The sequence below is a fragment of the Rhinopithecus bieti genome, unplaced genomic scaffold, assembly GCF_001698545.2.
Source record: "Rhinopithecus bieti isolate Rb0 unplaced genomic scaffold, ASM169854v2 scaffold_13577, whole genome shotgun sequence".
Classification (NCBI taxonomy): Eukaryota; Metazoa; Chordata; class Mammalia; order Primates; family Cercopithecidae; genus Rhinopithecus; species Rhinopithecus bieti.
The window spans coordinates 1,415,540-1,427,420 of NW_016807867.1; the positions used below are offsets into that span (position 1 = coordinate 1,415,540).

The 11,881-nt window shown below is 41.3% G+C and overlaps 1 protein-coding gene across 1 annotated transcript in view; it reads left to right on the forward strand.

The window, feature by feature from the left end:
* TTC39C (tetratricopeptide repeat domain 39C) overlaps nucleotides 1-11,881 on the forward strand; it is a 125,018-nt gene that overhangs the window by 61,332 nt on the left and 51,805 nt on the right. The window contains exons 5-6 of the mRNA XM_017884015.1: nucleotides 8,208-8,562; nucleotides 10,351-10,519. Coding sequence (XP_017739504.1) covers nucleotides 8,208-8,562; nucleotides 10,351-10,519 — 524 coding nt within the window. The remainder of the gene's footprint in view (nucleotides 1-8,207; nucleotides 8,563-10,350; nucleotides 10,520-11,881) is intronic.

Genomic DNA, 11,881 nt, shown 5'->3' on the forward strand with positions numbered 1-11,881 from the left:
AAAAAAAAAAAAAAAAAAAAAAAAAAAAAAAAAAAAAACTTGTGTTTATCTCGTTTAAACTTCCTTATAATGAATTACTCCATCATCTCTTTAATTTCCCATACTATTTTATATCTTTTAAATTCACTCTATTATCCAAGGGTCTTTTATTGCAGCAAGAATATATTACTTTTGTGATAAGAAGAAATTATTTTAAAACATATTTTATGGCACTTGCCACCTTGTTTTATTTTAAGTTTCCTTTATTTCCTTTTGGATTTGAAGAGAGGGCCCATGTCTTTCTCACCTTTGTATTCTTGGCAACATATATACTCCAGTTTTCCTTAGATGAGATTGTTTTCCTTCTTTGACAGGTGAGACAGATATGGTTGAATGATTTATGCAGCTTGTTGGTGATAACAGAACCAGGGCCTGAACCATGGTTTTCTCATTTCCTAACTGAAATCCTGGTGCTGTCCATGCGCTCCCATCTTAGTTTGGCTGCTTGTGCTACCACCTTCCAAGTGACCCAGAAACCTGGGTTTCTTGGGGCCTTCTCCCTCAGGTGCTCCCAGTGCCCTGGGCTAGAATAGTAGCCACACTGCCTCTTGCTCCCCTCTGGGCCACACTCTCTGTTGCTGCCAAAGCATCTTTCCAGAACCGCGTAAACCCATGCTTTAAACACTTAGCTGGCCTGCCTCACCTGCAAGGCAAGGTCTGAATTCCTTTTGTGCAGAGCATATAAGACTCTTTCTCAGCCCCATGCCCTTCCACTACCTCATCTAGCTGAGCCGAGGTTCTCACACTTCCCTGAATATCCCCTGCTGCCTTGAGCTTTTATTCACCTTACCCTGTCAGTGTGGAACACCCCTACCCCCTTTATCTTTCTCTTATGCTTAATCAAGTACAGCCCAGGCCTTCTTCCTTTGTACAGCATTCCCTCCTCATGTCAATCCTGGTTCTTTTTTTAAGAGGCGAGGTCTCGCTCTGTCACCTAGGCTGGAGATCATAGCTCACTGCAGCCTTGAGCTCCTAGGTTCAAGTGATCCTCTTGCCTCAGCCTCTTGAGTAGCTGGGACTACAGGCACGTACCACCACACCTGGCTAATTTTTAAAAATGTTTTTGTAGAAATAGGGGTCTCACTATGCTGCCCAGGTAGGTCTTGAATTCCTGGGCTCAAGCGATCCTTCCATCCTGTCCTCCCAAGGTGTGGGGATTACAGGTGTGAGCCACCATGCCCAGCCAATCTGGCCTTTGTTGTGCTATTACTTATATCCTGTACATCACCATTTACCGCATGTATCGCATAGCAATACTCATATATATTTACATGTCTGCCTAAAGCATTAGGCTGCATGCTCCTTGAGGGCAGGGACTGTGCAATCTACCTGCTGTTTTACCTCTTCTCCACATATGTTGAGCATTTCCTATGTGCCCATATGCTGTGAGATGATAGGTGCTAGTAGTCTAGAGATGGATGAGATGCACCTCATGCCCTGGGGGAACTCATGGTTTGGCAGTAGGAAAAAATAAGTAAGCAAATAAATTCTAATTCAGGAGGATACTTCAGTCATAGGCACATAAGTTAGTCATAGAGGTTGAATAGGGAGCGATTCTGAATCTTTGGGAAGATCAAGGATCCCTTATCCCTGAGGAGGGTTATAAAGAATGAAGGTCCGTTTCCTTCTCTGTGTCCTTAGAACCTGGTAGGATGTTTTTGCCTAGAACATGGTGGGTAGATATTAAAATCCATTTATGCCTAGTGTTCCGTTATTGGAATGCTAAGCATGTGGGAGTTATTTATATCCTACTGTTCAAGGCCATTGCCAAGATCTGATTGCAAAAATTCAAAAATTTGCAACCTCAGGCAAAATTAAAGGGAGGAAATGGAGGAAAGGTAATGCCATTCAGGAAGATATTGGGATTGGAGAAGTGAGCCTGTTGGAAGTCTGTTGGTGACATATGAAAAAATGCTCATCATCACAGGCCATCAGAGAAATGCAGATCAAAACCACAGTGAGATATCATCTCACACCAGTTAGAATGGCGATCATTAAAAAGTCAGGAAGCAACAGGTACTGGAGAGGATGTGGAGAAATAGGAACACTTTTACACTATTAGTAGGAGTGTAAACTAGTTCAACCATTGTGGAAGACAGTGTGGCGATTCCTCAAGGATCTAGAACTAGAAATACCATTTGACCCAGCGATCCCATTACTGAGTATGGGATTATAAACCCAAAGGATTATAAATCATGCTGCTATAAAGACACATGCACACATATGTTTATTGCAGCACTATTCACAATAGCAAAGACTTGGAACCAACCCAGATGGCCATCAGTGATAGACTGGATTAAGAATATGTGGCACATTTATACCATGGAATACTATGCAGCCATAAAAAGGGATGAGTTCATGTCCTCTGTAGGGACATGGATGAAGCTGGAAACCATCATTCTAAGCAAACTGTTGCAAGGACAGAAAACTGAACACCGCATGTTCTCACAGGTGGGAATTGAACAATGAGAACCCTTGGACACAGGATGGAGAACATCACACACTGGGTCCTGTTGTGGAATGGGGGGAGGGGGGAGGGATAGCATTAGGAGAAATACCTGATGTAAATGATGAGTTAATGGATGCAGCACACCAACGTGGCACGTGTATACATATGTAACAAACCTGCACGTTGTGCACATGTACCCTAGAACTTAAAGTATAATTTTTTTATAAAAAAAAAGGTCTGTTGGTGAAGGTTAAAGATAACAAGGCAGTGGGGTGAAGGTTAAAGATAACGAGGCAGGCCGGGCGCGGTGGCTCAAGCCTGTAATCCCAGCACTTTGGGAGGCCGAGACGGGCGGATCACGAGGTCAGGAGATCGAGACCATCCTGGCTAATACGGTGAAACCCTGTCTCTACTAAAAAAAATACAAAAAACTAGCCGGGCGAGGTGGCGGGCGCCTGTAGTCCCAGCTACTTGGGAGGCTGAGGCAGGAGAATGGCGTAAACCCGGGAGGCGGAGCTTGCAGTGAGCTGAGATCCGGCCACTGCACTCCAGCCTGGGCGACAGAGCGAGANAAAAGATAACGAGGCAGTGGACTGACTGGTGAAAACCAAATCATCTTTTCCTTCAAAGTCTTGGGCCAGGCACAGTGGCTCACACCTGTGCACGGTGGCTTCTAGCACTTTGGAAGGCCGAAGTGAGTGGATTGTTTGAGTCTAGGAGTTTGAGACCAGCCTGGGCAACAATGGCAAAACCCCATCTCTACTGAAAAAACAAAAAATCAGCCGGGCTTGGTGGCGTGTGCCTGTAGTCCCAGCTACTCGGGAGGCTGAGGTGGAAGAATCACCTGAACTTGGGAGGTCAAGGCTGCAGTAAGGTGAGATAGTGCCACTGCACTGTAGCCTGGGAAATCCAACTGAGACCTTGTCTCAAAAAAAAAAAAAAAAAAAGGTCTATTATTTGGGTCACAAGAGAGGCAAGCCTGAATTACCTGCCATCATGGGTTAACCAGCCTCGTTCCAGGACAGTTGAACAGACAGGCTTTAGTAGATGCCTGCACCAGATACAGTCCCCATGAAAAATTACAAAATTTATCCAAGATCAATTTAGTGTAACTTGATACTCCCATTTTGCAAGCAGCTCTTGCCCTTTGCCAGGGAAGGCTTCTACCCCCGTATGGGGCAGGGTTTCCTCTTGCCTCCTCTGTCTCTCAGCTAGTTGTTGCCTGGTCCTCATAAGGTGGGACAAATTGTCTGTTGCCCAGGCTAGAGTGCAGTGGCACAATCTTGGGTCACTACAGCCTCCACCTCCTGGGTTCATGCTATTCTCCTGCCTCAGCCTCCCAAGTAGCTGGAACTACAGGCACCTGCCACCATGCCTGGCTAATTTTTTTGTGTTTTTTAGTAGAGACAGAGTTTCACCATGTTGGCCAGGCTGGTTTTGAACTCCTGACCTCAAGTGGTCCACCCGCTTCATCCTCCCAAAGTGCTGGCATTACAGGCATGAGCCACTGTGCCTGGCCGGGTCTGTGGTTTTCTGCTGTCTCCACCTCCTTCCACAGACACAGAGATAACGACAGCTGAATGATTTATACTTGACCTTTCAGAGCAGCCAGATGAAAGGCTGTGCAGGGTGTACGGCTCTTAAATAGCGTGTTCTCTGCTTTTTGGGAAGACATGCACTCAGCAGCTGTGTCCTCGTGTGGAGCTGCTGGAGCGGCTCCTGTAGGAACCACGGTGCAGAGTGTGCTGTTCTCTCTGCCACATCCTCCGCCAGCCTCTGCCTCCTCCTGCTTGGCCTGGCTGTGGCTGGAATTTTTGCTTTACAGAGTGTGGGATGGAGAGTAGGGCAAGTCCCGAGAACCTGTTTCAATGCCAAGTTGGACGTAGAATGTAGTAAAAGCAAAGCCTCTCTCAACATGGGCATTAAGTTTGTTTTGACATACTTCAGTTTATCATCTTTGACTCAGCTGAAAACGTTGGGTTCCGTTTCCTTGGCTCAAATTAAGGACCTTACAGCTTGTTACCATAGACTTTAACATATGCTTTCAGACATTGGCACCTATCTTAGGCACAAAATTAAAGACAGATTGAACTCATTATATTCTTATTCTAGAGGAGTGGGGTTTTCACCGTGGAAGTTTCTGTGAACGTTTGATTGATTTAGTTCCACGCACTCAGGGGTGGATGGATTCTTAACATTTGTTTCCATTCTACCATCCATTTCTATAGTTCCTCACCTGAGGTCAGAATTGTTAGCATTCATGTCTGTAATCCTGGTCCCTTCGACGTCACATTGAGAGATGCCGTTTCTCTGGGAGCAGGTGTTCACTCTTCTGTTGGGCTTGTACCCTTTTGTCCTGGTGTGTCCCCTGCTTCACTCTGCCTCCAAGCCGCTCGCCCATCTGCTGCTTCCTACTGGCATTCCTGCTGCTTTCCCCTGGGGCATTCCCTTTCCCTTAGTGCAAGCTTCACTTCCTTTAATAAAGCTGAGGAAGCCTGGAAAATACAGGATACAATGGAGTTAATTTTACCCCTCCAAATTTCCGGTGAAGAATGGGTAGGAGTAAAGTGCTCTTCCAAAATCCTGCAGTAACTATTTTGTACTCTCTAATTTATTTATGTGTTTACTACATGGAAAACTAATGACAAAAAAAGGAGATAAAAAAGAACAATTCACTCAACATCTCAGCATTATGTGTTTTCATTCTTTCTATATATGACCCAGTAGAGCATTTAAATATATATGTTAAGTTGCATGCTTATTTTTTGCTTTGTGTTTATTTTCTTTTCTAATTTTATTGTGGGCATTAGGCAGGATTGGACATTGTTTTATAGTTCTTTGCTGTTCCTCAGATGGCAAGCACGGTGCCAGGCACATAATATAAACAGTAGCCAGTCAATATTTTTCGGGTTTTACAGATTTGTTTAAAATATGCAGCCCGTGATTATTTGTTTTGAATTAGATTCCAGTTGCCTCTGTGTTCTCAATAATATGCATTCTAGTTTCCTTTTTTTTTTTTTTTCTGCTTTTCTGTTAAATCTTTGGCTTTTTGGATTGTAACTGAGCATGATCTTTCTTCTTTCTGGGCATGCTGGATCAATCCAGACACTTAAAATCCATTTTGTCAGTATAAAAGAAGCTTCGGGGTTTTCTCCAGGCTTTCTTTTCCCACAGTGCTTCCATTTAGGAGGGGAAAACGTCATTGAGCCTCTTAAAGGAAGGATCTCTGTCTTAGTTCACTTCGATTCACCCAGAACAGTGCTTGAAATGTGTTTGTACAGCAAATATTCTTAAGTAGAACGAATGAAGAGAAATTATTTCAAATGTATTACTTTTATTATTTTAAAGTTACTAAAAATACTTTGTAGATTAATTTGTTTTACTTGTTCATTCTATCCTATAGCATTCTTTTTAGTGGAGGTAGACTACAGGACATTAATCACCCAGAAGTTGTAGGATAGTTGTTTTTAAATGTGATCCCATGGGTTATACGTTCACCATTTGTCAGAAAGTTGATGCATTTAAGTAAAATAATAGCTTAACACCATGGATTGGGAGTCCCCCAGACCACCCCCAGGTTTGATGACTTCCATGCAAGACTCATCTTACAGTCATATTCTCAGCTGTGACTTCTTACAGCAAAATTATGTTGCATGCTCATTTTGTCATTTGTATTGGTTTTCTTTCCTAATTTTATTGTAGATATTTGGAGGACTTAGATTATGTTTTGTAGTCTGTCTGTGTTCCTTAGATACAAAGGAAAATCAGCAAAGGGAAAAAGCACATGGGGCAGCGGAGTCCAGGGGAGACCAGGCACAAGCTTCCAAGGCTTTGCTCTCTGGGGAGGCACACAGGGTGTGCTAATTTGCCCCAGCAACGAGTTATGACAACACAAATGAAATGTCACCAACCAGGGAATCTCATTAGACTTAGTGCCAGAGTTTTTATTGGGGTTGATCATGTAGGCACCCCTACCTTGCACACAAATTCCAGACTCCCAGAAGAAAAATCAGTGTTCAATGTATATCATATTATTTGTGCAGACAGTTTAGGTGCACACAGTGAGCCACTCTTATCAGTCTTGGAAATGGTAAGAACTTTCCCAGAATCCAAGCTCCCATTCCATCCAAGGGCCAACCTTGTTAGCAGTTCTGTTGAAGGATAGCAGTCAGGCCGGCTGCATCAGCTCTTTTACACACATCTATTCTTAGATCACTCTCAATTCCGGGATTGGGTGTTTGTAAATCAGATTTTATTTTATTGCATATATTTTCTGAAATTTAGAAATGCCTTTCTGAAAACCTCTTTTCCTACTGTTCTGAAGGGCCTGAAAGTCTGACAGTTCATGTTGTCCATTTGTGCATCAGGGTCAGAGTTGGTATCATATTAGTAACATTGCCAAGTGGATAAGCTCTCTCATAGTTATGAGAGAACTATGTTTCACAGAAAATTCCCTACAGAAAAATCCTTTCCTCAAAAATGTGATGATGATACACTCAGATAGTCCCATGTAAGTTGACCTCCCGCAACCCTTCCTACTCATCTGAAGGTAAAAATATTCCTAGGAGCAGGGTCCTGACAGGGGCCAGTGGGGGAGGGAGGTTTAAAGATAAGAGATTTATACCTTCTGCTGTTCAGTAACTTTTTTATTGCTGCTTCACTGTGGTTGGGGCAGTGGATAAACCCCAATTTCATAAACCAAATAAACCCATTCTGATAAGGTGTGGTTAAGCCACACAGTAGGCCTCAGATATACGTGAATTTGGAGGTCTTTACATTTTGCACTTAACATGAATGACTTTTTTGATAATAAACTGAAACTATTTGTTTACCCAGTAAATATTAATCTTTATTGCCTGCTTGTTTTATTTTATTTTATTTTGTTTTATTTTATTCTATTTTTGGCAAGACGCAATGCTTGGTGCTTGGGTATACATTTTTTTCTTTCTTTTTTTTTTTTTGAGACAGGATCTCACTCTGTTGCCCAGGCTGGTGTGGTGTGGCACAATTGTGGCTCACTGCAGCCTTGACCTCTAGGGCTCAGGGAATCCTCCCACCTCAGCCTCCCAGGTAGCTGGGAATACAGGTGTGCACTACCACGCCTGGCTAAATTTTGCATTTTTCATAGAGATGAGTTTTCTCCATGTTGCTCAGCCTGGTCTCAAACTCCTCGACTTCAGTAATCTGCCCACCTCGGCCTCCCAAAGGGCTGAGATTACAGGCGTGAGCCACCGTGCCCAAGCTTGGCTAGAAATTTAATTGTCACCTGACCAAGACCAAGAATTTGCTTTTAAGGAGGACTGTAACACAGGGTATGCAAATGCAAGGATTATAAAAAAGCTTATCAGGAAAGCAGTACAGTAATTCCGAAACGCAATGGAGGGTGTCACGGAACGCATGAAAAGATGTTGGATTCAGGTGATGCATTCATTCATTCAATGTATATTACATACCATGCTCTAGGTGCTGCATGAAGGGCTTCATAGAACAATGAGCAGAAAAACACATGCTTACCAATCATCAACCAGTGTAGTGAAGGGAGAGTCATGAGAAATAAGATGTTTAAGTAAGCCCTGTAAGAAAACTGGGTGCAATCGATAATAATTTTATGCTTTTAAATTTTAACTTGATTTTCAGGTTACTGTTCAGTATCCTTTACTCTAGAAATAGAAACATTATTTTGAATGTTTTTTAATGTTTTCTCCCTTTCTCTTTTTAGCTTATATCAAAGGTGGGTGGATCCTTAGGAAAGCCTGGAAGATTTACAATAAATGCTATCTGGACATCAATGCCCTTCAGGAGCTGTATCAGAAGAAGCTAACTGAGGAGTCCTTGACTTCTGATGCTGCAAATGATAATCACATTGTGGCTGAAGGGGTGTCTGAGGAGTCTCTAAACAGACTGAAAGGTGCTGTTAGCTTTGGATATGGCCTTTTTCACCTTTGCATATCCATGGTGCCCCCAAACCTGCTCAAAATCATCAACCTGCTGGGTTTTCCTGGAGACCGCCTACAGGGGCTTTCTTCACTGATGTATGCAAGCGAAAGTAAGGACATGAAGGCCCCTTTAGCTACGTGAGTAGCTGTATTGCAATGCTTTGGTAGATAATATAGTCTTGAAAGTAAGTAAACGACAATCAAAGACTTTAAAGGAAACTTCAGGTAAAATGTTTGGTTGGTTGACAGGATGCTGTGTCTTAGGTCTTTCAATGCAACACCAAGGACTGTGTTCTGTGGTCGTGGTGGTGGTTCTAAGCTGATTTTAGTTAGAGAACAAGGCATTATTCATGAGTCTCACAAGTCATGTATTTTAAAACCTCAGCTGATTCTATAAGCAATTTTTGTGACTTTGACCACAGTCTGTGAGATTCATGATTCTGATTTTTGGACTTAGGAGGTACAAATTTGATAAGCTCTTTCTGTGGTTCTGAAATTTTTATTCTTATGAAGAATCCTCACATTGGGATATTTTCCTTGATGACTCAAGGTGGTTTGTTATACGTGACATGGATATTTTGTGCTCTTCCACTAAACTGAGGCATGTAATGTTTCTTGGTTTAAACTTAAATAATAATTATTTAAGCAGGAGAGCATGAGGAAGCTGATATAACTATCTAGAACAAGAATTCACGAATTTCTACATCAGTTAAAAGGGATGTGATTTTTGTTTGTTTGTTTATTTTAGTCTGCAAATATCTACCATTTGTAACTTGAATATTTTAACAAGATTCCAGATATTCTTTGTCTAACATTACAGCACTTGTCAAAATTTTCCCCAAAAATGTTGATATCCCAGAGGACCTTACTTGTATCAGTATTGAGAAATTTGGATGTTAACTTTTAATCAACTGATAGCTATTTAAAATCTTTAATTTTTCATTAAAAAAATTATGCCTCCCTAAACTCATTAAACTACACAGTTGTCCTTTGTTAATGTGAATTAACAGGTTTGTTAACTTGTGATCATTTGTCTGTTTATATGCTTATCTCTGATAAAGAAATGAGTAGAATTAATAATGTAATTAGTATGAGATCCATTAGAGAACGAATTTTATAAGCACACCATAAGTATGCATTTACATAAAAATATTTGACATGTTAGTTAAACATTTTGTCTGTTTATTAAATCCCAATGACTCTGTTTTGTTTACCTAGTTTAACATGGCCATTTTTGTTTTAAGTAATGAGTTTGGGGCAAGGGATCTGAAGTAGTTTATTAATTTGCTTGTTTTTTAAATTGAGCATCTTCAAAGGCCAGAGAAAGAGCCCTTTGTCTTATCCTCTCACTTATTTTAACCCAATTTAGCATAATTTGTGTCTGTGGTTTCTGTATTTAAATTTATTCTTTATAAAAAATTTTTTTCCTTTTGATCTGTTTATTTGTACATGATATTTAAAGTTAGATTCTAGGTTTATACCCTAAGTTTTGTGAACACGAGAGAAAACATTTTCCTTTTGCCAAAATAAATAAATAAATAAAGCCTTTATTACAAGGGAACAGTAAATTCATGGTGACCAGTTACCTTTTCTAATTGGTACATTGATGAGTATAGTGTAGAATTCAGAGATTTATGTCAGCCATCTCTTCAGCGATCCATCTAGAAGGCTCAAAAACACTGAATGCTCCTGTTACTTTATTCTCCCTGAGGGAAGGGTGTCTTGTGATTTATATATTGTGCTAAAGTTGCAGTTTTCCAAATATTAACATTAAAATGGGGAAAGTCTCTGATTTTACTTCTTCAGAGACTGCATAGTAAGCTTTTTGGAAAGAGTAGTATTGGAAGAACACATACTGGTTTTTTGAGAAATGGAAACGGTATAAGAAAAGTTATGTGCTCAATGTTTTTCTCCCTCTTGCTCTAGATTAGCTCTGCTCTGGTATCATACTGTAGTCCGCCCGTTTTTTGCCTTGGATGGCAGTGATAACAAGGCAGGCCTGGATGAAGCCAAGGAAATTCTCCTTAAAAAAGAAGCTGCTTATCCAAATTCTTCCCTCTTTATGTTTTTCAAGGGACGGATACAACGACTAGAGGTACTGTACCTTCCTCATCTTTTAAAATAAAGCCTCCGATGATCAAATCTCTGATTCTACTTGAGGACTGGTATCAAAACGAGCCAGAATGTCACAGGGCCCGGGAGCATTTTGTTCTTTTTTCTTTCCTTGCATCATTGCTAGGGAGGACTCTTCCAGGAACCCAGGATGTTAGTCAGTTACCTTCTGTTCGGAAGATGTGGGCGAAGTAGGGGTAAGATTCCTCATTGCTAATGACACAAGATTGGTGCACTTCCAGCTTAAGGCATGTGAGCATTATTTAGTCGCTAGTTGAAAAACACAAAATACAGTTTTTTTCCCTCTCTGAGTTACTAGTAATCTCTTTCTAAACTTTGATCTTGGCTAACAATTGACTTATACAAAAGTTACTGCCTTAAATATCAGGGCAACATGAGCTTTGAAATATTAGGAGCTTTTATCACATTTTCATGTGCTTAATTTGGCTCAGTACTGTGTCAAGAGCTTTACACATGCTCTTCCATTTCATCCTCAGAACAACCCTGTGACAGAGGTATAAAATTGTCATCTGCATGTTATAGAAGAAATAAACAAGGATCGGAGAGGGCTTCAAGTAACTTCCTGTGCTTACCCAGTGAGTGGGCCCGGGTTGTCTCACTCCAGAAGCAGAAATGCCCTGACCTTTGGAGGAGTCTACTTCTCCTTTGCATGTCTTTATTTTTGAGCTGGAGTCTTGCCTCTGTCACCCAGGCTGGAGTGCAGTGGCGTGATCTCGGCTCATGGCAAGCTCCTTCTCCCAGGTTCCCGCCATTCTCCTGCCTCAGCCTCCCGAGTAGCTGGGACTACAGGCGCCCGCCACCAAGCCCGGCTAATTTTTTTTTGTATTTTTAGTAGAGACAGGGTTTCACCGAGTTAGCCAGGATGGTCTCGATCTCCTGACCTTGTGATCCGCCTGCCTTGGCCTCCCAAAGTGCTGAGATTACAAGCGTGAGCCACTGCATGTCTTTTTATCTGCTTGTTTGAGATTATGAGGATTTGTGGAAAAATGAAAATATAAGAAATTAATCATACCTATGAAATAAGATAGCTGTTAGAGTAGCTGCTCCGTCTACATTCCTACCAATAGTTATCAGTGAATCAGTTTGAGATTTTAACTGATAAGTGAATCAGTTTGAGGTTAACCAGGCACTCTGAGAAATCAGCCCCATGAGTCCTTTTGAAGATTTTGCCTAGAAATGCTTTCATAGGCACAGGAATGATTTGTTATTTTTGGGGTGGGGATGCAGGCAATGGAGTGTATATTGCTTTCCCAGTCATTTTCTCCTAAAGTGACTCTTAAATCTGAAGACCTTGCAGAGCAATTTTCTTTTTTTTTTTAATTTT